Source organism: Hemibagrus wyckioides, linkage group LG12 (assembly GCF_019097595.1).
Source record: "Hemibagrus wyckioides isolate EC202008001 linkage group LG12, SWU_Hwy_1.0, whole genome shotgun sequence".
In the NCBI taxonomy this organism is placed as follows: domain Eukaryota; kingdom Metazoa; phylum Chordata; class Actinopteri; order Siluriformes; family Bagridae; genus Hemibagrus; species Hemibagrus wyckioides.
In genome coordinates, this window is record NC_080721.1 from 3,760,154 (window position 1) to 3,786,885 (window position 26,732).

Below are 26,732 nucleotides of genomic sequence, written 5' to 3' on the forward strand. Positions count from 1 at the left end.
AGAAGAGGAAGAGCAGAAGAGTAGAAGAGAAGAATAGAGGAAGAGAGGAAGAGGAGAGGAAGAGAGGAAGAGTGGAAGAGAAGAAGATGTAACAGAGGAAGAGGGAAAGAGTGGAAGAGAGGAAGAGAGAAAAAGAAGAACAGAAGGAGGAGAGGTGAGCTGACCTTTAACCTGACCGAACCGGTTCCAGAAGAGTCTAATCATTCTGACGTCAGATCTGGTCAAGTGTAGAGATATTAGTACAGAGTGCTTGGACCCCGTAAATCGCTCTCAGCCACAGAAGTGCTAGTTTTTCTCTGGAATGAAATGAGTGGAAACTGGAGTCAGGTGTGGTGTTGAAGCAGAAAGCAGGTGGTGCAGTCGAACACTCACACGCTGCCAAGCAAAGCAAAAACAATGAGGGAACAAGCTGAACCAGTGGAGCTGGTTTTAATGCTCCAGTGCTCAGTCTGCAGGAGGGTTTAGTTTGGGGTTTAGTTTCAGAACGCTGGAGACTCTCGGAGGAGTGGACGCAGACTCGGAGGTACAGGTTAATGTTCTCACACAAGTCTTTGGGTGAAACTGATAAACCATGTGGACCTGAAAGCTCTGGATCTGGAGTCACAGCACTCCGACTGGTTCTCAATGCTGACCCTCCTGGTCTGGAGGAAAAACTCAATCTCCTGAAGCAGAGAAGATAAAGTTCTCTGGGTTTTATACCATGACCTCCATTTCTTTCTCTTCCGAGATGGTCATGATATAGGACAAATGAAGGACGACTTTTAACCTGAAAACTGCCTGTCCATTAGAGTTACTGACCGTTTACCGGTCACTCAAAGTTTAGTGACCTGCTCTACAGGTCCAGCTCGTTCTCTGATGCCTTCAAACTCATCACAATAAGTGACGTGAAGTCAAGAACTTCAGGAAAAACACACAGATCAGACGTGAAGCACTAGAGGAGTCTCGGAAACGAGTCAAGTCATGGACTTGAAAGATAGCTGTGGTGACTATAGCTGAAGATATCAGACTGGGAGCACTGGTGGTGCTGGTGTGGCTTTTGGAGAACATGGTGGTGTTGGTGTTTAAAGTAAAAGCCTCCAACTGAAGGGATTTCCTGGTGGGGAAAAAACCAGCACAGCCTCTGCCCAGGATAAATATATAAATAAATACAGGAAGTAAATAAAGCAGAGGGAATCACATCCTGAGTGAATCCCCCACTGGCTCTGATGATACACTGCCTCTCGCTCAGCCTCTTCCTCCTCCTCCTCCTCCTCCTGAACAAATCACATCTGACCGAGTTCTGTACTACTTGCCAACCAATAACGGCAAGCAAAACACACACACCCACACACAAACACACCCATACACACACACACAGATTTGACAACAGTGCACACACACATCCTGTTTCACTTCTCACACCTCAAAAGTGAGTAACAGATACGTCACTTATCCTGAACACAGAAGAGAGGAAAAGAGGAAGAAGGGGAGAGAAAAAGAGAGGGAAAGTGAAAAGAGATGAAGATTGAAAGAAGGAGAGAGGAAGAGAAGATGAGAAGAGAGGCAGAAAGGAAGAGAGGAAGAGAGGAGGAGAAGAGGAGAGGAAGAGAAGAAGAGTGGAAAAGAGGAAGAGAGAAAAAGAACAACAGAAGAGAGGAAGAGTGGAAGAGAGGAAAAGTGGAAGAGAAGAAGAGAGGTGAGACATGGTGCAGAGCGTTTGATTCGACTCCATCTTGGCGTCCTGAGTGTGCAGGGTTGCCAGGTTTTGAGTAACTGTGCACGCACGCTACAGATCAGAACAAACCACAAAAACAAACAGGAAAGAAGCTGCTGAGGAAAAACTCTCCATGTCTGACCTTTAACCTGACCGAACCAGTTCCAAAAGACTAATCAGTTCATCTGGTCACATCATCAATTCCTTACAAATCCTACAAATGCTCTGGCAAGATCACGCCGGTGGTGAAATGAAACGTTCTCCAAAGCAAGCGTTCATTTTATCAACCGCAAAGTAGCTCAGACGTGGAGGAACTCACGGGCAGACTGGAAGGGCAGCCCTGCATGCTGTCCTCTGGAGCACTCTTACTGGAGCCCAGGGGCTGGCTGGAGGTAGGACCAGAAGCATGGGAACTGAAGGAGTCTTGAGCCAGCTCCTTACAGGAAAGAAGAAAAAGAGAGTTGAATACAGTGGATGGAGAGAAGATCAATCATCATCATCATCATCATCATCATCAGTAACCTCACCAGCATTTGTGCAACTTCTAGGGCTGAATCTCAAATGCCTTTCTACACTATTAATAAGTGCACTAAGGTCATGTGTAAGCCATTGGGGATTGGCCCTAACCAGAAGAGGTCAGATCTTTCATGGACATTAAAGATCTACAGCAAAACGTGACTGTTGGTAAATAAATCCTACGGGTTCCTGATGGACTGAGAGGACAGGAGCAAACTCCTTACCTGCGGTGGAGGAGGGAAGCGCTGGAAGGGCGTCTGCTGCTGAGGCTGCGTGGGTGGGGTTTGGGAGTAGGGTGAGGGCTGATGCCCCTGTGGAGGAGGACCGTGACCCATGGGCTGCTGGGATTGCTGAGGAGGTCCTACACCAGGCTGCTGCTGCTGCTGCGGTGTCGTGCCCTGCTGCTGCTGCTGAGTAGAAGCTGGAGGTGGTGGTGGTGGCTGCTGCCCGGAACCAGGCGGTGCTTGAGGGAATCCGGGTTGCTGCTGAGGGCCCTGAGCTGACTGAGGTGTACCCTGCGACTGAGGATAAGGAGGCTGGCCAGCCTGGGAATGTGGAGGCTGGGGGTACGAAGACTGACCCTGGGGTTGCTGTGAGTACGGAGGTCCCCCTTGAGGCAGAGCAGGACCTGATGGAGATTGGGTGTAGGGATGCTGGGAGCCTGGACCACTGGAATGCTGCTGAGGGTAGGAACCCTGCTGAAGGCCTCCATGAGGAGCAAGAGGGTTCTGCTGAGCATAGTAGCCTCCTTGGCTCTGGCCATAAGCTCCTGGGCCTTGCTGACTGTAACTCATCTGTAAAGAAAGAGAGAGAGAGAGAGAGAGAGAGAACATGGTAAAGGACAGAACAAAACATCTTACACGGAAATAATATCTTGGTCTGCTCTATAGTCCAAATAACCCATCAAGAGTGGACATGGACTTCTGAGGAAGAACACTGGATTCTTTCCAATCTCAATACAAACTTGAGGAAAGTTAATTCCAAGCTTATTAAAAGAAAAAAGAAAAAAAGGGACTCGTGTGCAAAAGATGTTAAGCTGATGTGAAGCCATGAGATAACTACCTACAGCTCTGAGGACCTCTCTCCATCCCTGGAGGCCAGTTCTATAGCCAATATAATTTTCAAAAGGAGAAACTATGGGCTTGTTAGCGGCACAAAGCTGCATCTGCATGCTGCTGACTAATCAGGAGTCAACGTGTGATCCTCAAATCTCAAATTTACACCCAATCTGCATAAACACACCAGTTTCGTGTTAGCTAAAAGCTGTCTGAATCTTCAGCCCTGAATTTTTGAGTCAACGGTCAAGTGTCCAGGAGTCTGCCGGTCTGCAGAGGAGACATTTTTCTTTTCCCTCAGTTAAATTTAGGGGGCGATTATTTTTTCCACACAGAGCTCTGCAGAACCTTTTCCTTTTTCTGTTTCCTCTTGATCTCTTTTAGTCTTGTATTACATTCAGAATGAGGATGTGAAAGCATGTAGCATGACGGATACGTAACAGAGGAAATCAGACGCTGCAAGAGCTGCAAAAACGGTGCGACAAAACTTCAAAAACGTATCGACGGCGGTGTGTGTGATCTGATTGGACACGGGTGTGAGCATGAGGAAGTTAAAGAGGAGAATGATTGATAAGGCTGAAGCTAGGGACAGAGCTTATTCTAGTGTCGGTTAGTTAAGGGATTCCATTCCATCAGGCTATGCCTCCTTTAATTAGCTAGCTTTATTAAACATCCTCCTGCTCCATTTCCAGCACACGCCGTTTTCATCCGCCGCATTCTAGCACATGAGCACCGGTCAGAGGCAGCGGAAAGCCTCAACACCGGCTATTTTTCCCCCCATTCGGTTATTGTTACTGTTAGTGTCTCACTTCCTCTTTTCTGTAGCACTGGAGTTGCCAAGTTCAACTTGTTAGATTCGTGTTTGTCGTCAAGAAATTTTCTTGGTGTTTGGACAAAACTTGAAGGAGAAAAAGCCGAGACTTTCCTGTTTGACCAATCAAACATTTCTAACGAAGTTTTGGTTGGAATGTCAAACCCCAAAAGCCACAAACCATCAGTCCACTTAAAACACTTGGGTCTTGAAACCATCATTGGAATGAAACGTAAAAGTTCCCAAAAATGTTTTCTGCTGGAACCTGCTCTTGTAGCACGCTTCAGAAGAACATCTGACTGTGTTAGTTGCTGCAGCTCACCCTGAGATCACCACCACCATGCCTCCTGAAGCATGGTGCTGGTGGCATCGTGTTTTTAAATCAGCAGGGGATTAGTCAGGGTTCAGGGCAAGATGAGTAGAGTCATAAGGTGTGTTCCTACCTGCTTGACACTCTGAAGGTTCCCCTTCCAGCAGCACCACAACTCTGGAGCAAGCCCACACTCAACCCCTTACTCCAGTCCATCCCCAGATCTCAAATCTGACCCTTTTAAGACGTGGATGTACAAAGGTGACACTGAGGAAGACCAGAAGCTGTAATTCTACCGAGGCTAAAGACATGTGCGATGTTCCTCTTTCTCCCCAAAGTTCAACTGCGGTCAACTTTCACCTCATTTCCTGTTGAACTTTAATGCTCCATCTATGAGCAAAGCCTCTGCAGACAACACAGGATGAAGAACTTCCTCTTCCTCTGCACTCGCACACTCATTAGCTACCTGTTTTATTTCTTCATGTCTGGGCACCACAAAAACCTTCATCCCACCAATCCAGCAGGTCTGGAATAACCTCAGGTGCAGGAACAATATCTCAATATTTCAGCCTCGTAGCGAGATAAACATGAAGAACACAGCAAGCTGAGATGTTTCTAAATCTCAGGGTTCACAAAACACCCAAATCTGTGATTAGTCCATGTGGCTCAGAGCTCACCTGCTGTCCATACTGCATGCCTCCCATAGCCCCAGCGGTGCGGCCCTGCATGCTCATTGGGTATCTTTGTGGTCCCGGTGAGCCGTAGCCCTGCGCGGGGTAGGGAGGCCCTTGCTGGGCCCCTGGCGGAGGCCCCTGCTGTTGCTGTTGCTGCTGCTGCTGAGTGTAGGGGTTTCCTGCTCCGTAATGCTGACCCCTGATCTTCCCCACCTGCTCCATCGGGCTTTGGGTCTAAACGACAGAAAGAGAGAGAGAAATTCAAATCAGTTCTTCCACACACTGAAAGAAAGATTATGATTAACTGATCACACACGATTCATTAACTGCTCCAAACACACACACACGGGCTCTTTAACAGGTCCAAACCAGTTGGATGTAATTTTTCTGCCTGAAGGTAAAAAATGAATAAAAATAGAATAAAGTCAAATAGATTCACTATGGTGAAAAGATCATTATGAACAGGACATGGGGTTTCGAGGAAATCAAATACACAAGCATGACATCAGACCAAAGTTAAAACACACACACACACAAACAAGAGACACACAAACACTAACAAAGTAGTGTCCAAAAGTTCCATCTGAACCCTAAGAGACACAAACAACCACCAAGCTGGATGTGTGAGGTACTGTAACATGGAATTACCACCAGGTCATCATCATTACCATCAACACAACACACTATCGACACACAACATACTATCAACAACACACAAAACACAACACACTATCAACACACCATCAGACACACACCACACCATCATCACACTCACACCATCATCAGCACACAACATACCATCTCACACACCATCATTGACACAGACACATCACAACACACCATATCAGCACACAACACACACCACACAGTCACACACAACACACCATCATCAACACTACATACCATCAACACACACCACAGTCACACACAATCAACACTACTGCATACCATCAACACACCACACAGTCAACCACAACACACAACCATCAACATACACCACACCATCAACACACCATCATCACACATACACCACACCATCGTCACACATACACCACACCATCACAACATACACCACACCAACACACACCACACCATCGTCACACATACACCACACTATCAACACACACCACACCATCGTCACACATACACCACACCATCACAACATACACCACACCAACACACACCACACCATCGTCACACATACACCACACTATCAACACACACCACACCATCGTCACACACACCACACCATCAAAACATCACCATAACACAACCATCACACACACACACCATCGACACACACACTTCACACCATAAACAATACACACAGACACACACAACAGATCACAATCAACAACACAACACACCAGCATCACCCACAACACAGTCATTGTGCATCAACACACACTAAAGTGAAGCTCAAACACGCTCTGACGACACACTCTGTCTCCAACACACTCAGAGGAACAGTCACTGACCCTCAGACAGGACGTGGGATCTGCAGGTGTCTACATTCACACACACAATCCATTTATTCCTGACGGTATCAGTCACCATACCATCCGCTGTGTGTGTGTGTGTGTCACGTTACGACGACAACACAACCTCCACTGTAATCTTCACAATTCACACGTGACCTGGTTTTACCTCAAGAATAATTACACTGACATGTTTTACTGTTACCGGTTTGGTTATCCGTTTCCTACATTACCCACAATGCCTCAGGACACCACGATGGTGAGGTTTAAATGCTGCTTCCTCTTCACCGGAACAGCAATGCAGCAGCGCTTTAATGTTTTAGTCTCTACAGACCTCCTCATCTGTACACAGCAGGGTCCAAAGTGCTTTCACGCTGCTAGGTCCGTGCCTAGCTGAGGAATCTGCGCCGCGGTGCATTCTGGGAGCTCCAGCTCTTCTCTCAAAGACTCTTCTCACAGAAACAAAACAAATTAATACCAGAATCACACACAAGTACAACATTCGACTAAAGGTCAGAACTCATCGTGTCTGACCTCTGACTTTTGGAGGGAAACTAGCATTGTCTCTCGCTAATCCTACGCAGAAACTCAGCTAATCAACATGGCTGCTCACAGAATTAGTCACACAGCAGCAATGTCAAACTTTTAAATGATTTTACACTGGAAATAAACACCAATTAGCTTTAGATCGGACACGTTCACCTGTTAGATCTGAAATGCTGACTCCGAGTTCACTATTCTGAGGTAAAAAAAAAAAAATCATAGCTGTTAGCTTGTTGCTAACGAAAGATGAACACTGAAGCGTCTGTGCCCCCCCCACTTGAGAAAAAACATCACACACACAAATCCCTCTTACAAACATCACACTACTCTTTTTAGCAACCACCACAACACACACACACACACACACACCCTTTCCTTAAGTCATTGAAGAAGCCCATTAGTGCTATTTATAGTCAGAGCACAATGTGGGTGAGTCCAACAAAGCTGTGTGTGTGTGTGTGTGTGTGTGTGTGTGTGAACCAAAGCCAGCCCTGATTCGCCTGCAGCTTTAATAAAACACTCTTGGCACTGGATGAATTAGAGAAGAGAAGCACAGACTCAGAGGACAGGAGCTGAGTTTTAGCATTAGATCCTGAACCTGAACATTTCACCTCGAGCAGTACACACACAAAAAAAAAAAATCTAATGACCTATGACCAGAATTAAATAACCGTTAGAGCTACACAAAGAATGTGAGATCTTCTGTGGTGTGTGTGTGAGGAGGTTAAATCTTCAGGAGACTCCAAGAAGCCGAGGTAGTGGAGACGCCTCTCGTCCTTCTCCTTACCAACCCGTTAGACTTCAGACAAGAAGGAAAGCTACTGAAGAGACATGATTTCGGACGTTTGACCTTCCTGTGACTTGTACGCTGTTTGGATCGATTCCAAAAACCAAATCAGTTTATCTGCCTGAAACAAGTCTGAAGGAGTCGGTGAGAATTATATGATTTTTGTTTGTATTTTTTGTTCGATTCTGATCATAATTCATAATAAAGTCTAAATAAATATCCACTGCCTGGATCGATTTCATTACTCTGTGTGTGTGTGTGTGTGTGTGTGTGTGTGTGTGTGTGAGTGAGAGGTGATTCAGCACCTGGAATCAGTGAATCGACTCAGTGAACCGACTCATCTTAGAATCGACTTTAATGTGTTCAGATCTGTTTCACTACAGCTCACTGCCTAACACTTACTGATCCTGAATGGATAATTAGTAATATTATTAATGTTTTCGATTGTTGTTTAAGGTATGATGCACACGTGGACAACTTTTTAAACATTTGTACAAAAATGCTACTTAGAGTGATAAGCAGCGCTGGATTTTCACCAAGAGAACCTCTGTGAAGCATGGGGGAGGCAGCATCATGAGGGTGAAGGTGGCTGGGTCAGGGCTGAGAGCACATCTAGATCACAACCGTGATACCTGAGCGGAAATTTACCTTACAACAAAAACACCACCACAACAACCACCACAACAAACCTAACAAATACCACCAAAACAACCACCACCACCATTAAAATAACAAAAGCCACCAGCACCAAAACAACCACAACAAACCCAACAACTACCACAATAACCACCACCACCGCTATCAAAAGAACAAAACCACCACCACCACAATAAATCACAACAACCAGCACCAAAACAACCACAAGCACCAAAAACAACAACCACCAGCACCAAAACAACCACCACAACAACCACCAGCACCAAAACAACCGAAACAACCACAAGCACCAAAACAACCGAAACAACCACAAGCACCAAAAACAACAACCACCAGCACCAAAACATCCACAACAACCACCCCCACCATCAAAACAACAAAACCACCACAATAACAGCAACAACCACCACAATAACAATCACAACAACCACCATAACAACCACCATAACAACCACAACAACCACCAGCACCAAAACAACCACAACAAGCCCAACAGCACCCACCACAACAACAACCACCACCACTATCAAAATAACAACAACCACCACAATAACAGCAACAACAACCACCACAACAATCAAAATAGCAAAAACCACCACCACAATAACAGAAACAACCACCACCACAACAACAAGAGTGGGCAAATATTTTGTGATTAAGATGTGCAAGAGACATTACTAAAGTACTGCCCCCCCCAAATGTGCAAATACTTATACAACCCCCAATAAATAAAGGACATGTTTAAGACCCTCTACACTGACGAACTGAAACTCTGATTAAAGTTACATTCATTAATAAACACAGTGAATATTTCTGTATATTATATTATTACTTTAACATGTGACGGATTATAATCACGAGATTAGCTCATCATAGAGATCTGCAGGGTCCTAGTGCCCCTCACTCTCGTTTTCTGACAAAAGCTTAAACATTAAATCTGCTGAAATCTGATTGGCCGATGATGGCCATGCCCCCCCCCCCCAGGTAATCAAGTTCACATCAAAACTCTCCTTACAGATCAACACTAAAACACACAAATCGCAGCTTGATCAGACTTCCAGTTCCTGAGAAACACTTATCTGACCTTAATGCTGGCCTGTTTACATGAGCACACACCAAACCATGTGTATGGCCTCACAGCAATGACGCACTGTGCAATGAATCATGGGTTACTGAAGAATCACGTGTTACATACACTTCTGAGTAAAGAGACACCAGTCTGCAAATGACTTCCACAACATCTAAACTTCTTACTGAAGCAGGTGAGGTAATGTTGGTGGTCAGCAAATCTTCAGGTCATACCACAGATTTTCATTAACTCTGGGTTTGTGAAAACTTTTTGTTTTGCCTTTATTTATTTTTAATTATTCTGAGAACATACAAATTTTTTCTCAGCAGAAATTACTCCCCACTCTAATATCTGTAAATCTGATGATGTAATCAAGCAAAAAGAGAAATAATCACCGCTGGGGGAGAAACATTTTCTGTGGGCAGAGTAAACACAAACAGAAGTACAAAATCAGCTGCTGCATCTGGACAGATGGACAGTGTGATTATCGTTCACCTTTAACGCACAAGATTGTGGAGATCTGACATGATGAACTGGGGTCAGAATTTTTTTTCATCCCAGGGTCAGTAGCAAAAACATGGGACCTGTAGCATTGACCACTCCTGGGTCAGAGACAAAGTCAGTGACAAGGTCAGAGACAGGGTCACGAATAGGGTCCGGGATTAAGGTCAGGGACGTGCCAAGAGAGGGGGTCAGGGATAGGGTGAGGAATAGGGTCAGGGACAGGGTAAGAGAGGGGGTCAGAGATTAGGGACAGAGTAAGAGAGGGGGTCAGGGACAGGGACAAGGTCAGGGACAGGGTTAGAGAGGGGGTCAGGGACAGGGTCAGAGAGGGAGTCAGAGACAAAGACAGGGTCAGAGACAGGATTAAAGAGGGAGTCAGGGAGAGGGAGAGGGACAGGGTTCTGGGCGAGGGTCGGGGCAGAGCGGGTGACAGGTCAGAGAGGGGGTCCGAGACAAAGACAAGGTCAGAGACAGAATAAGAGAGGGAGTAAGGGAGAGGGACAGGATCTGGGAGGGGGTCAGGGTCAGAGACAGAGACAGGGTCATAGAAGGAATCAGAGACAGGGTCATAGAGAGAGACAGGGACAGGGATGTGCTAACTGCAGGAGAGACACAAAATAGAAACCATGTCGGACCCATAGCAATGACCACTCCTGCACTCCTGATCTTAGACACACTGCTACTATAGACACCAGTCACATAACTCAGTCTTGCTGTCAGTCATCCACAGGCATCACAGGGTCACCTGCTAATCAGCTAACATGATGATGGGAAGCTTAACTTTCCTGGTTGGGCTCATGACTTTCTCATAAAGTTAGTGACCTGCTGTAACCTGTTAAAGCACAGCGCTAATCCATGGAGACTAAAATATCGGAATATCAACCATGTAAATCTGCATAAGAAACATCAAACTCACTCATCTTTTATTTGTAATAGATGAAGAATCTCCACACGGAAGCCCCGCCCCCTCCTCATCGACGGCTGAGGTCACAGGTGTGAATGTTTATTTTGGAGAACGTGAAGACGGGATGAAGCGACGTGTGGAACGAAGCCTGATGGAACACGTCTCCCAATCAGACAGATGGATGAGGAACAGACGACCAACAACTGCCGCTAATTTAATCCTCCGTATGATCCAGATGGCCTACAAACACTCGCACCACACTAGAGCTCCGCCCACACACCCTGCAGACGTACACCGAAACACAACCATCACACAACCTACAGCATGGACTCCAGCGCAGCTCCTCACACACAAACACACACACGGAGATGGCGGTTCAGTACCAAACATTTTCTGAAGGGAAACTTCATGTGCAGTCAGGAAGATGACATGATGGGAAGCTCGGGGTAGTGACACTGTCTGAATCAATACGAGTCAAATACAAAGATTCAGAGTCGATTCCACGCACTGAAAATGATTCGCTTCACACACACTCTCGCTCTCTCGCACACACGCACTCACACACGTTCTTGCACTCACTCTCACACACACCACAGCTCTCTCACACTCACTCTCACACACACCACAGCTCTCTCACACTCACTCTCATACACACAATTACTCTCACACTCACCTTCACACACACCCCAGGTATCTCGCGCTCACTCTCACACGCACACACACTGGCACCCACAGGCTCTCTCGCACTCACTCTCAAACACATTCTATCACACTTGCTCACACACACACACTCACAGTTGCTCTCTCATACTCATGTTCCCTCTCACACTCGCTGTTTACTCTTTATTTTTTGAATTTTTAATAACCTAATTAATTCATTAAAAAGACTGACCAGATCAGTGGGTCATCTGAATCGGTTAGTCTTCACTCCAATCTTTAACCCTTTCTGTACTCAAGCCTGCATTCTTCTGCTGAGGTTTCATCGACTTCAGCCAGAACATGCGACAGGACACCATGAAGCTCAGCAGAGCTCACTCCACGTCTCACACCACGCCCCACTCCTCACCTCACACCACATCCCGCTCCACGCCGCCTGCACACTCGCACATCCCAGAGGTTCATCCAGCTGTGGTTCAAGGTGGACCGGTACACGACTCGACCCAGTGTGGAAATCATCATCACGATCACACTCACACACGCTCTCACACTTGCTATCACACACACACACACTCACCAGCACTTTGTTAAACAACGTGTTTCTTATTTCCTCTGAGTTTCTGTGGGATGTCCTGCCGTACACGCCCGTGTGCGTGAGCTGTTACTATAGAAACGGAAACGTATTAGAAGAAATTGTGTTAATATAAACGCTCACGTTACAGACGGAAGGAGCCACGCTGCTAGACGAATATAACACGATAACGACGTCTCCTTAACGGCAGCAGTAACACTGATGTATTTCCTGTAGATTCATTAATATTATTTTTATGACATCATAACGGTGTAAACTTTGCACATGCTCAGTGTGGAGACGTGTGAAGTTTTTCAGTTCATCCCCTTTATGTGTTTACATTGTGTGTGTGTGTGTATGTAGTTTCTGGTGTAACACTGTGCTTGTGTAGTTTCACTTCATGTCGACTATGATGGAATCCTGGAAGTTCTGATCAATATCCGTGCTTCAACACAACACACGTCTAACACAGAGCAAATCAGTCTGATTACAGAGTCTACACTAAACACACACACAAACAATACACAACACTCACTACACAAATCAGTCTGATTACAGAGTCTACACTAAACACACACACAAACAATACACAACACTCACTACACAAATCAGTCTGATTACAGAGTCTACACTAAACACACACACAAACAATACACAACACTCATTACACAAATCAGTCTGATTACAGTCTACACTAAACACACACACAATACACAAATCAGTCTGATTACAGAGTCTACACTAAACACACACACAATACACAAATCAGTCTGATTACAGAGTCTACACTAAACACACACACAATACACAAATCAGTCTGATTACAGTCTACACTAAACACACACACAATACACAAATCAGTCTGATTACAGAGTCTACACTAAACACACACACACAATACACAAATCAGTCTGATTACAGTCTACACTAAACACACACACACTATACACAACACTCACTACACAAATCAGTCTGATTACAGAGTCTACACTAAACACACTCACTACACAAATCAGTCTGATTACAGAGTCTACACTAAACACACTCACTACACAAATCAGTCTGATTACAGAGTCTACACTAAACACACACACACTATACACAACACTCACTACACAAATCAGTCTGATTACAGAGTCTACACTAAACACACACAATACACAAATCAGTCTGATTACAGAGTCTACACTAAACACACACAATACACAAATCAGTCTGATTACAGAGTCTACAATAAACACACTCACTACACAAATCAGTCTGATTACAGAGTCTACACTAAACACACACGCACTATACACAACACTCACTACACAAATCAGTCTGATTACAGAGTCTACACTAAACATGTAGCATGTAGAGAGTAGTGAGTAGCGTGTAGAGTAGTGAGTAGACAGCAGTGTGAAGCATGTAGAGAGTAGTGAGTAGCGTGTAGTGTGTAGCATGTAGAGAGTAGAGAGTACTGAGTAGCGTGTAGAGAGTAGAGAGTACTGAGTAGCGTGTAGAGAGTGGCGAGCAGCGTGTAGAGAGTGGCGAGCAGCGTGTAGAGAGTGGCGAGCAGCGTGTAGAGAGTGGCGAGCAGCGTGTAGAGAGTGGCGAGCAGCGTGTAGAGAGTGGCGAGCAGCGTGTAGAGAGTGGCGAGTAGCGTGTAGAGAGTGGCGAGTAGCGTGTAGTGTGTAGAGAGTAGCGAGTAGCGAGTAGCGTGTACAGAGTAGCGAGTAGCGTGTAGAGAGTAGCGAGTAGCGTGTAGTGTGTAGAGAGTAGCATGTAGTGTGTAGAGAGTAGTGAGTAGCGTGTAGAGAGTAGCGAGTAGCGTGTAGAGAGTAGCATGTAGTGTGTAGAGAGTAGCATGTAGTGTGTAGAGAGTAGCAAGTAGCGAGTAGCGTGTAGAGAGTAGCATGTAGTGTGTAGAGAGTAGCATGTAGTGTGTAGAGAGTAGCATGTAGCGTGTAGAGAGTAGCATGTAGCGTGTAGAGAGTAGCGTGTAGAGAGTAGCGAGTAGAGAGTAGCGAGTAGAGAGTAGCGTGTAGAGAGTAGCGTGTAGCGTGTAGAGAGTAGCATGTAGCGTGTAGAGAGTAGCATGTAGCGTGTAGAGAGTAGCGAGTAGCGTGTAGTGTGTACAGAGTAGCGTGTAGAGAGTACAGAGTAGCATGTAGCGTGTAGAGAGTAGCATGTAGTGTGTAGAGAGTAGCATGTAGTGTGTAGAGAGTAGCATGTAGTGTGTAGAGAGTAGCATGTAGTGTGTAGAGAGTAGCATGTAGTGTGTAGAGAGTAGCATGTAGTGTGTAGAGAGTAGCATGTAGTGTGTAGAGAGTAGCATGTAGTGTGTAGAGAGTAGCATGTAGTGTGTAGAGAGTAGCATGTAGTGTGTAGAGAGTAGTGAGTAGCGTGTAGAGAGTAGCGAGTAGCGTGTAGAGAGTAGCATGTAGTGTGTAGAGAGTAGCATGTAGTGTGTAGAGAGTAGCGAGTAGCGTGTAGTGTGTAGAGAGTAGCATGTAGTGTGTAGAGAGTAGCATGTAGCGTGTAGAGAGTAGCGAGTAGAGAGTAGCGTGTAGTGTGTAGAGAGTAGCATGTAGCGTGTAGAGAGTAGCATGTAGCGTGTAGAGAGTAGCGAGTAGCGTGTAGAGAGTAGCGAGTAGCGTGTAGTGTGTACAGAGTAGCGAGTAGCGTGTAGAGAGTAGCGAGTAGCGTGTAGAGAGTAGCGAGTAGCGTGTAGAGAGTAGCGAGTAGCGTGTAGAGAGTAGCATGTGTGTAGAGAGTAGCATGTAGTGTGTAGAGAGTAGTGAGTAGCGTGTAGAGAGTAGCATGTAGTGTGTAGAGAGTAGCGAGTAGCGTGTAGAGAGTAGCATGTAGTGTGTAGAGAGTAGCATGTAGTGTGTAGAGAGTAGCATGTAGTGTGTAGAGAGTAGCATGTAGCGTGTAGAGAGTAGCATGTAGCGTGTAGAGAGTAGCGAGTAGCGTGTAGTGTGTACAGAGTTGCGTGTAGTGTGTAGAGAGTAGCATGTAGCGTGTAGAGAGTAGCGAGTAGCGTGTAGAGAGTAGCGAGTAGCGTGTAGAGAGTAGCATGTAGCGTGTAGAGAGTAGCATGTAGCGTGTAGAGAGTAGCATGTAGCGTGTAGAGAGTAGCATGTAGCGTGTAGAGAGTAGCGAGTAGCGTGTAGAGAGTAGCGAGTAGCGTGTAGAGAGTAGCGAGTAGCGTGTAGAGAGTAGCGAGTAGCGTGTAGCGTGTAGAGAGTAGCATGTAGTGTGTACAGAGTAGCATGTAGTGTGTAGAGAGTAGCATGTAGTGTGTAGAAAGTAGTGAGTAGCGTGTAGAGAGTAGCATGTAGTGTGTAGAGAGTAGCGAGTAGCGTGTAGAGAGTAGTGAGTAGCGTGTAGAGAGTAGCATGTAGTGTGTAGAAAGTAGTGAGTAGCATGTAGAGAGTAGCATGTAGTGTGTAGAGAGTAGCATGTAGCATGCAGAGAGTAGCATGTAGCGTGCAGAGAGTAGTGAGTAGCGTGTAGAGAGTAGCGTGTAGAGAGTAGCGAGTAGTGTAGAGAGTAGCGTGTAGTGAGTAGCATGTAGAGTAGTGAGTAGTGTGTAGTGTGTAGAGAGTAGCATGTAGAGTAGTGAGTAGTGTGTAGAGAGTAGCATGTAGAGTGTAGAGAGTAGCATGTAGAGTAGTGAGTAGTGTGTAGTGTGTAGAGAGTAGCATGTAGAGTAGTGAGTAGTGTAGAGAGTAGTGTGTAGTGTGTAGAGAGTAGCATGTAGAGTAGTGAGTAGTGTGTAGAGAGTAGCATGTAGAGTGTAGCATGTAGAGTAGTGAGTAGTGTGTAGTGTGTAGAGAGTAGCATGTAGAGTAGTGAGTAGTGTGTAGTGTGTAGAGAGTAGCATGTAGAGTAGTGAGTAGTGTGTAGTGTGTAGAGAGTAGCATGTAGAGTAGTGAGTAGTGTGTAGAGAGTAGCATGTAGAGTAGTGAGTAGTGTGTAGTGTGTAGAGAGTAGCATGTAGAGTAGTGAGTAGTGTGTAGTGTGTAGAGAGTAGCATGTAGTGTGTAGAGAGTCGTGAGTAGTGTGTAGAGAGTAGCATGTAGAGTAGTGAGTAGTGTGTAGTGTGTAGAGAGTAGCATGTAGAGTAGTGAGTAGTGTGTAGAGAGTAGTGTGTAGTGTGTAGAGAGTAGCATGTAGAGTAGTGAGTAGCGTGTAGAGAGTCGTGAGTAGTGTGTAGAGAGTAGTGAGTAGTGTGTAGAGAGTAGCATGTAGAGTAGTGAGTAGTGTGTAGAGAGTAGCATGTAGAGTAGTGAGTAGTGTGTAGAGAGTAGCATGTAGAGTGTAGAGAGTAGCATGTAGAGTAGTGAGTAGTGTGTAGTGTGTAGAGAGTAGCATGTAGAGTAGTGAGTAGTGTGTAGTGTGTAGAGAGTAGCATGTAGAGTAGTGAGTAGTGTGTAGAGAGTAGTGTGTAGTGTGTAGAGAGTAGCATGTAGAGTAGTGAGTAGTGTGTAGAGAGTAGCATGTAGAGTGTAGCATGTAGAGTAGTGAGTAGTGTGTAGTGTGTAGAGAGTAGCATGTAGAGTAGTGAGTAGTGTGTAGAGAGTAGTGTGTAGTGTGTAGAGAGTAGCATGTAGAGTAGTGTGTAGTGTGTAGAGAGTAGTGTGTAGTGTGTAGAGAGTAGCATGTAGAGTAGTGAGTAGTGTGTAGAGAGTAGCATGTAGAGTAGTGAGTAGTGTGTAGAGAGTAGCATGTAGAGTAGTGAGTAGTGTGTAGTGTGTAGAGAGTAGCATGTAGAGTAGTGAGTAGAGAGTAGCATGTAGAGTAGTGAGTAGTGTGTAGTGTGTAGAGAGTAGCATGTAGAGTAGTGAGTAGAGAGTAGCATGTAGAGTAGTGAGTAGTGTGTAGTGTGTAGAGAGTAGCATGTAGTGTGTAGAGAGTCGTGAGTAGTGTGTAGAGAGTAGCATGTAGAGTAGTGAGTAGTGTGTAGTGTGTAGAGAGTAGCATGTAGAGTAGTGAGTAGAGAGTAGCATGTAGAGTAGTGAGTAGTGTGTAGTGTGTAGAGAGTAGCATGTAGAGTAGTGAGTAGTGTGTAGAGAGTAGCATGTAGAGTAGTGAGTAGTGTGTAGTGTGTAGAGAGTAGCATGTAGAGTAGTGAGTAGTGTGTAGTGTGTAGTGTGTAGAGTAGTGAGTAGTGTGTAGTGTGTAGAGAGTAGCATGTAGAGTAGTGAGTAGAGAGTAGCATGTAGAGTAGTGAGTAGTGTGTAGTGTGTAGAGAGTAGCATGTAGAGTAGTGAGTAGTGTGTAGAGAGTAGCATGTAGAGTAGTGAGTAGTGTGTAGTGTGTAGAGAGTAGCATGTAGTGTGTAGAGAGTCGTGAGTAGTGTGTAGAGAGTAGCATGTAGAGTAGTGAGTAGTGTGTAGTGTGTAGAGAGTAGCATGTAGAGTAGTGAGTAGAGAGTAGCATGTAGAGTAGTGAGTAGTGTGTAGTGTGTAGAGAGTAGCATGTAGAGTAGTGAGTAGTGTGTAGAGAGTAGCATGTAGAGTAGTGAGTAGTGTGTAGTGTGTAGAGAGTAGCATGTAGAGTAGTGAGTAGTGTGTAGTGTGTAGTGTGTAGAGAGTAGCATGTAGAGTAGTGAGTAGTGTGTAGTGTGTAGAGAGTAGCATGTAGTGTGTAGAGAGTCGTGAGTAGTGTGTAGAGAGTAGCATGTAGAGTAGTGAGTAGTGTGTAGTGTGTAGAGAGTAGCATGTAGAGTAGTGAGTAGTGTGTAGAGAGTAGTGTGTAGTGTGTAGAGAGTAGCATGTAGAGTAGTGAGTAGTGTGTAGAGAGTAGTGTGTAGAGTAGCATGTAGAGTAGTGAGTAGTGTGTAGAGAGTAGCATGTAGAGTAGTGAGTAGTGTGTAGAGAGTAGCATGTAGAGTAGTGAGTAGTGTGTAGAGAGTAGTGTGTAGTGTGTAGAGAGTAGCATGTAGAGTAGTGAGTAGTGTGTAGAGAGTAGCATGTAGAGTGTAGCATGTAGAGTAGTGAGTAGTGTGTAGTGTGTAGAGAGTAGCATGTAGAGTAGTGAGTAGTGTGTAGAGAGTAGTGTGTAGTGTGTAGAGAGTAGCATGTAGAGTAGTGAGTAGTGTGTAGAGAGTAGCATGTAGAGTAGTGAGTAGTGTGTAGAGAGTAGCATGTAGAGTAGTGAGTAGTGTGTAGAGAGTAGTGTGTAGAGTAGCATGTAGAGTAGTGAGTAGTGTGTAGAGAGTAGTGTGTAGAGTAGCATGTAGAGTAGTGAGTAGTGTGTAGAGAGTAGCATGTAGAGTAGTGAGTAGTGTGTAGAGAGTAGCATGTAGAGTAGTGAGTAGTGTGTAGAGAGTAGTGTGTAGTGTGTAGAGAGTAGCATGTAGAGTAGTGTGTAGTGTGTAGAGAGTAGTGTGTAGTGTGTAGAGAGTAGCATGTAGAGTAGTGAGTAGTGTGTAGAGAGTAGCATGTAGAGTAGTGAGTAGTGTGTAGAGAGTAGCATGTAGAGTAGTGAGTAGTGTGTAGTGTGTAGAGAGTAGCATGTAGAGTAGTGAGTAGAGAGTAGCATGTAGAGTAGTGAGTAGTGTGTAGTGTGTAGAGAGTAGCATGTAGAGTAGTGAGTAGTGTGTAGAGAGTAGCATGTAGAGTAGTGAGTAGTGTGTAGTGTGTAGAGAGTAGCATGTAGTGTGTAGAGAGTCGTGAGTAGTGTGTAGAGTAGCATGTAGAGTAGTGAGTAGTGTGTAGTGTGTAGAGAGTAGCATGTAGAGTAGTGAGTAGAGAGTAGCATGTAGAGTAGTGAGTAGTGTGTAGTGTGTAGAGAGTAGCATGTAGAGTAGTGAGTAGTGTGTAGAGAGTAGCATGTAGAGTAGTGAGTAGTGTGTAGTGTGTAGAGAGTAGCATGTAGAGTAGTGAGTAGTGTGTAGTGTGTAGTGTGTAGAGAGTAGCATGTAGAGTAGTGAGTAGTGTGTAGTGTGTAGAGAGTAGCATGTAGAGTAGTGAGTAGTGTGTAGAGAGTAGTGTGTAGTGTGTAGAGAGTAGCATGTAGAGTAGTGTGTAGTGTGTAGAGAGTAGTGTGTAGTGTGTAGAGAGTAGCATGTAGAGTAGTGAGTAGTGTGTAGAGAGTAGCATGTAGAGTAGTGAGTAGTGTGTAGAGAGTAGCATGTAGAGTAGTGAGTAGTGTGTAGTGTGTAGAGAGTAGCATGTAGAGTAGTGAGTAGAGAGTAGCATGTAGAGTAGTGAGTAGTGTGTAGTGTGTAGAGAGTAGCATGTAGAGTAGTGAGTAGTGTGTAGAGAGTAGCATGTAGAGTAGTGAGTAGTGTGTAGTGTGTAGAGAGTAGCATGTAGTGTGTAGAGAGTCGTGAGTAGTGTGTAGAGTAGCATGTAGAGTAGTGAGTAGTGTGTAGTGTGTAGAGAGTAGCATGTAGAGTAGTGAGTAGAGAGTAGCATGTAGAGTAGTGAGTAGTGTGTAGTGTGTAGAGAGTAGCATGTAGAGTAGTGAGTAGTGTGTAGAGAGTAGCATGTAGAGTAGTGAGTAGTGTGTAGTGTGTAGAGAGTAGCATGTAGAGTAGTGAGTAGTGTGTAGTGTGTAGTGTGTAGAGAGTAGCATGTAGAGTAGTGAGTAGTGTGTAGTGTGTAGAGAGTAGCATGTAGTGTGTAGAGAGTCGTGAGTAGTGTGTAGAGAGTAGCATGTAGAGTAGTGAGTAGTGTGTAGTGTGTAGAGAGTAGCATGTAGAGTAGTGAGTAGTGTGTAGAGAGTAGTGTGTAGTGTGTAGAGAGTAGCATGTAGAGTAGTGAGTAGTGTGTAGAGAGTAGTGTGTAGAGTAGCATGTAGAGTAGTGAGTAGTGTGTAGAGAGTAGCATGTAGAGTAGTGAGTAGTGTGTAGAGAGTAGCATGTAGAGTAGTGAGTAGTGTGTAGAGAGTAGTGTGTAGTGTGTAGAGAGTAGCATGTAGAGTAGTGAGTAGTGTGTAGAGAGTCGTGAGTAGTGTGTAGAGAGTAGTGAGTAGTGTGTAGAGAGTAGTGAGTAGTGTGTAGAGAGTAGTGAGTAGAGTAGTGAGTAGTGTGTAGAGAGTCGTGAGTAGTGTGTAGAGAGTAGCATGTAGAGTAGTGAGTAGTGTGTAGAGAGTAGCATGTAGAGTAGTGAGTAGTGTGTAGAGAGTAGCATGTAGAGTAGTGAGTAGTGTGTAGAGAGTAGTGTGTAGAGAGTAGTGAGTAGTGTGTAGAGAGTAGTGTGTAGAGAGTAGTGAGTAGTGTGTAGAGAGTAGTGAGTAGTGTGTAGAGAGTAGTGTGTAGAGAGTAGCATGTAGAGAGTAGCATGTAGAGAGTAGCATGTAGAGAGTAGTGAGTAGTGTGTAGAGAGTAGTGAGTAGTGTGTAGAGAGTCGTGAGTAGTGTGTAGAGAGTAGCATGTAGAGTAGTGAGTAGTGTGTAGAGAGTCGTGAGTAGTGTGTAGAGAGTAGCATGTAGAGTAGTGAGTAGTGTGTAGAGAGTCGTGAGTAGTGTGTAGAGAGTAGCATGTAGAGTAGTGAGTAGTGTGTAGAGAGTAGTGTGTAGAGAGTAGTGTGTAGAGAGTAGTGAGTAGTGTGTAGAGAGTAGTGAGTAGTGTGTAGAGAGTAGTGTGTAGAGAGTAGTGTGTAGAGAGTAGAGAGTAGTGTGTAGAGAGTAGCATGTAGAGAGTAGAGAGTAGTGTGTAGAGAGTAGCGTGTAGAGAGTAGCGTGTAGAGAGTAGTGTGTAGAGAGTAGTGAGTAGTGTGTAGAGAGTAGTGAGTAGTGTGTAGTGAGTAGCATGTAGAGAGTAGCATGTAGAGAGTAGTGTGTAGAGAGTAGTGTGTAGAGAGTAGTGTGTAGTGTGTAGAGAGTAGTGTGTAGCGAGTAGTATGTAGTGTGTAGAGGGTAGCGAGTAGTATGTAGTGTGTAGAGGGTAGCGAGTAGTATGTAGTGTGTAGAGAGTAGCGAGTAGTATGTAGTGTGTAGAGAGTAGCGAGTAGTATGTAGAGAGTAGCGAGTAGTATGTAGTGTGTAGAGAGTAGCGAGTAGTATGTAGTGTGTAGAGAGTAGCGAGTAGTATGTAGAGAGTAGCGAGTAGTATGTAGTGTGTAGAGGGTAGCGAGTAGTATGTAGTGTGTAGAGAGTAGCGAGTAGTATGTAGTGTGTAGAGAGTAGCGAGTAGTATGTAGTGTGTAGAGAGTAGCGAGTAGTATGTAGCATATAGTGAGACTGAGCTACAAGGACAAGGGAAATAATCCTGTGTGCTAAAGCACGAGGCCTTTAACTGATTCTGAAAATCAAATCCTGTCAGCTCCATGTCCTTCATCACGAAGAAGGCGAGTTACAACAAACTCAGTGCTAACTCAAGACGTTCTGTCCTTTAATTCCATGTGAGTTCTAAGCGCCGTGACTAGAACTCTGTGGTCCAGGAAAGAGTCACGACTCGGAAATTCTGACATCATTCACCTGTTAAACCTCTTCCACGGACGCGGCTCTGTTCTGTGGTAAATATTCACCACTAGCACAGTTAGCTGGATGAATCTCTGCATTCCAGCTTTGTTACAACCATTCCACTAACGCAACAGTGAATCCTCCATTCTGATTGGTCAGAACAAGTCCCACTGACCAGAACGCTCTCGTCATAGTACTCTGTTGTTTCTATAGAACAGCCGATCACCTGTAGGAACCTGTACAGCAAACGCTTCATGTATCAAAGACAAGGTTTTTTTAGATAGAAATTCAGACACGATCCTAAAAAAAGTGCTGCAGTGTAGAGACTCACACAACCCCACGACCCTTCAGCACGCATTACAACACAACACAGCTGAGCTACGAGAGCGAGTTATGAGAGCGAGCCAGTTGCGAGAGCGAACAGAGAGAGCGAGCCAGTTGCGAGAGCGAACAGAGAGAGCGAGCCAGTTGCGAGAGCGAACAGAGAGAGCGAGCCAGTTGCGAGAGCGAACAGAGAGAGCGAGCCAGTTGCGAGAGCGAACAGAGAGAGCGAGCCAGTTGCGAGAGCGAACTGAGAGAGCGAGCCAGTTGCGAGAGCGAACTGAGAGAGCGAGCCAGTTGCGAGAGCGAACTGAGTGTGCGAGCCGCGAGAGTTAATTGAGAGAGCGAGTTGCGAGAGTTAATTGAGAGAGCGAGTTGCGAGAATGAATTGAGAGAGTGAGTTGCGAGAGTAAACTGAGAGCGAACCACGAGAGTGAACTGAGAGAGCAAGTTGCGAGAATGAATTGAGAGAGTGAGTTGAGAGCGAGCCGCAAGAGTGAACCGAGAGAGTGATTTGCAAGAGCATGCCAAGAGAATGAGTTGCAAGAGTGAGCTGAGAGTGCGAACCCAGGGAGTGAGTTGAGAGAGCAAGCTGAGAGCACAAACTGAGGGAGCAAGTTGCAAGAGCGAGCCGAGAGAGTGATTTGCGAGAGCAAGCCGCGAGTGATTTGCAAGACTGAGCTGAAAGAGTGAGTTGTGACAGCCAGCTGAAAGAGTGAGTCGCGCGTACGAGTTGTGAGAGTGAGAAGAAAGAGCGAGTTGCGGGAGAGGTGTGTGTGTGTGTGTGTGTGTGTGCACGCGTGTGTGCACGCATGTGTTCCTGGCACTGTGAGTATGGAGAACTCTGACTTCTGCTCATGAACTTTTCCACACACACACACTCAGAGCCTAACAGCAGAACTGAAGGATTTCTTTCCAGTGTTTTAAACATAATCACTGCTGTGAAACTGACCATCAGATTATTCCTCTAGCTCTGGCAGTCAGAGACTCAAGGCCACAGACAGAGAAACGTCAAACAATCGATCATAAAAAATAAACACAATTTTGATCAGAGTACTGCTGAGGTAAATGGGGGTGTGTCTAGCCACACCTCTTCTGCTCAAAGAGAGGCGGAGTAACTCCTGAGGGTCAATACATAGTATGAATTCTGCTCCTTGGAAGTAGGAAGCTGCTGCGTGTGAGACTAGCATTAATACAGACTGACTAGCTTGCTATACGTTTGTTAGCTACATTTAAACACAACGGTGGCTCTTAGCAACAGAAAATCATTTATTTTCAACGACTTCGGGCGAGATGAGCAGCGGCCACCTTTGACCGTTAGATGTGGGCGTGTCCACAGGGACGACAGAGTTTCTAAAAGTGGAACTTTATGCAAATATGCATCAACAAACTGGAGTGCAGACAGTCGAGCACAAGCAGCTTCTCTTCACTGACCCTTCATGATTAATGTGACAAACCCTTGGTTGCTCCACCCACTCAAACATTATTACTATGGCAACCAGACGTAGGCACGCCTACTGCTGACAAAAATCAGTGCGTTATTCTCTCAAAGCAGCCTTGCGTGTATCAGAGCAGTTCTCTGAGATATTAAACACTTCCTGAGGCAAAATACGAGAAACTGACTTCAGAAGAAGTGCTTGACCACAGCGTTAAAACCTGGACTAGCCGAAACAGGTGGATGAAAGGAAGAGTCACGGGGACACATTAACAACTTCTCAAGATATCCATAATTGTGTTTATTTTATCCGTAAATGATTTGTGACGCAAATATCCGAGACTTCTGAGGAGACTTTGACCGCTGACTGGACGAGACGTCCTGCTGTCAACATTCGAGACTTGATGCACATTCATATGAAGCAGAGGAAGATTTGAATTCATGAAGAAATATATATAGGGGGGAGAGAGAGAGAGAGAGAGAGAGAGAGAGAGAGAGAGAGAGGGAGGGAGAGAAAGAGGGGAGGAGAGAGAGAGAGAGAGAGAGGTGCAGCAGCGCGTCAGCAGGACTCTTTGCAGCATTGCATTAGGTACAATTATAAATGGCCAGGAGAAGACAGGCAGCCAATCAGATTTCAGCTCGCGTGTCAACCCGAGACCAACTGTGTCCTGTCTTTGACAGAAGTATTTTACCTCCATAATTCAAATCCCGGTCTGCTCCTGCTCAAATCACTGACCTGTTTCACCAGCTGACCAACACCAAGCACACAGCCCCTGCCCACATCACACACCTTTTCAGACTTCAGACAAGCTCACGTGCGACAAACAACCTCACGTGCGACAATTTCACACAACAAATCAACGCCACGCGCAGCGGAGCAGATTGTAAACAACTGCCCCAGGCCTTGTGGAGCACACGGTGAAGGTGTAGAAAAGAAAAGTCTACTGATATTTTGGTTTTTACTCTTTATATCGTAACCTACATCCTACTGCAGTAAAAAAAAAAGAAAAAAAGAAAGAAAAAAAAAGTGCGCAGCTCTTTTTTTTTTGCTGCATTCCCATTTCCACACTTGTGCTCGAGGAAAACTCTACCCTCGTGCTCACTCCCAGCTAGACCAGAATCAGTGAAGACGTTTAGTTCGAGAAGAAGAAAAAAAAATCATCATCATCATCATCATCATCTCATACACAGAGCTAGAGAAGAGAAGAGAAAGGCAGCCATTTTAGAGAAGACGTAGAGAAACAATGGCAGATCCGTAGCAGCAGTTTGTTTGCTATATACACACACACACAGCAGTGCGCGAGCGCGTGTTCAACAAAGTTTGAGTCCAACAAAGTTTACCTGGTTCCTGTTGAGCGCGTGAGCGGTGTTCCCCGGGCTCATGGGGGGCGCGTGATGGCCTCTTTGTTGCCAGGGCGGATGACCCCCTCCATAGTGATTAGTGCTGCTCATGTCCCCTGCTCCCTTGCTCGTCCCGTCCTGACTGTTATAGTCATTCTGAGGGTAATTCTGGTAGCCTCTGGTGGCGGAGGGTGAGGTCAGGAGCTGGTTTAAAGTTGGGGTCGGGGTTGGTTGAGGGTTGCTCATGTTATACCTCTGATTATTATACGAACCCGCCATAAGAGTTCCTCCTGACTGCTGCTGCTTGCCTGGCTGGCTCGTGCGCGGGGAATTCACGCCATAGCCTTGGCCCTGATATTGAGTCCGGTTTGGGAATGACCCATAGTTGTTGTTGTAATGGTTGGGGAAGCCGTGCTCGTGCGAGTTTGTCGGATAAGGCTCCATTATACTGCCCGGTGCCATGCCAGGGCTTTGTTGTCCGCCATGTTGATGAAAAGGGCCCCGGTTGTAGCCGTATGGAGGTGGAGGGAAAACGCTCTGGTGGTGATGAGCAATGCCCGGGTGGCTGTTAGCGTCTAGATCGTTCTGGTTGTTGTTATTACTGTTGTTCATCCGGGACGAATTGTCGTTGCCGTTTTTCATGTCAGGGTCCCCTCCTCCTCCTCCTCCTCCTCCACCACCACCACCACCTCCTCCTCCTCCTCCTCTTCTTCCTCCTCCCGGTGCATTAGCTACCTCCTGTCCGTCCTGAAGCTCTTTCTGTCCAGGAGAGCCTCCGTTGTCCTTGTTTTCGTGCTGCGTCTCTCCCGGTATCAAATCTTCCTGCGCGTCTCGGTCCGGTTTCTTCAGTTCGGCGGCTGGGCTCGTGCTGAGCGCAGCGGCCATTATTCCCTCTCTCTCTCTCTCCTCTATTTTTCTTTCCCTCTCTCTCTCTCTCTCGAGCTGTTCCACTTTTAAAAAAGGAGACAATCGAGCTCCGAGCGACACCGGATATAAATACAATTATTTTAACAATGTACCTGTGTCCCGGATCATTCCTCCCCACCCCTACCTCCAGACCGGACCCGGTCTTCAGTCCAGTTTCTAAGTTTGCAAAAAGTTAGGTGGTTAATAGAAATGAGGACCCCAGGAATGAATTGAACTGAGACGAAATGTGTGCACAGTGCCTCTATTACAGAAGGAGAGTAGGAGCGAGAATCCGATCTAACCAGCACGAGGCTCCGCGAGACACAGCCATTTTACCGAGGCGCAGAGTCACATGGAACAGCAGGCGTGGAGCTGAGCATGCGCGCGGATCTGGACTAGAGTAGAAACAGAGCAGAGAAACATTCCACTCTTACACTTACTTACTGTATATGTTGTCGATCTATTTATTTATTTTCATATTTTCTTTTTTTTTCTTTTTTCTTTTACAAAGTCATCAGAATTGAGTGCATGTACTGTTTAATCTAACGCACGAATTAATCTCATAGACCCACAGCAGGTATTATTTAATGCTGCATTAGACCGGGCTAGATTCTTTTCTCGCATACACAGAGGAGGATAAAAGTGTACTCGGTCTCTCTACATGTGCACACAGCAAACAGGAGTGTCAAACCGAGAAGTTTGCTCTATGGAGAGGCAAGCGTGAAATTGCATCCTGCGCGCGCGCGCGCGGTTCCGCATGGAAAAGGAAGAATGATGGGGGGATGGACTGAGAGCAGGAAGTGAAAATGTAAAAAGGGGGGGGGGGTAGGGAGAGTGAAACGCTGTGCAAAAAAAAGAGGTCGACTGGAAAACATGTAGATCTATTAAAAAAAACAATTATATATATATATATATATATATATATATATATATTGTAAAATCTAAACATTTTTATTTTCAGGTGTGTGAGCAAAACGAGGCTCGCGCTCCCCCACTCCTCCAATGCGTCCCTTCGTCTCTCTCTCTCTATCTTTCTCTCCCCCCCTTCGTCGCTCTGTCTCTCTCTTTCCCTCCCTCCCTTCGTCTCTCTCTCTC

The 26,732-nt window shown here is 45.6% G+C and overlaps 1 protein-coding gene across 1 annotated transcript in view; it reads right to left on the reverse strand.

The window, feature by feature from the left end:
• The window catches only part of arid1ab (AT-rich interactive domain 1Ab), a 44,677-nt gene extending 18,435 nt beyond the window's left edge, over positions 1-26,242 (reverse strand). Inside the window, exons 1-4 of the mRNA XM_058404767.1 lie at positions 24,732-26,242; positions 5,063-5,293; positions 2,434-3,003; positions 2,013-2,129 (exon numbers count right to left, since the gene is read on the reverse strand). Of these exons, the coding sequence (XP_058260750.1) occupies positions 2,013-2,129; positions 2,434-3,003; positions 5,063-5,293; positions 24,732-25,616 (1,803 nt within the window). The 5' untranslated portion in view covers positions 25,617-26,242. The remainder of the gene's footprint in view (positions 1-2,012; positions 2,130-2,433; positions 3,004-5,062; positions 5,294-24,731) is intronic.
• Positions 26,243-26,732: the final 490 nt, after the last annotated feature.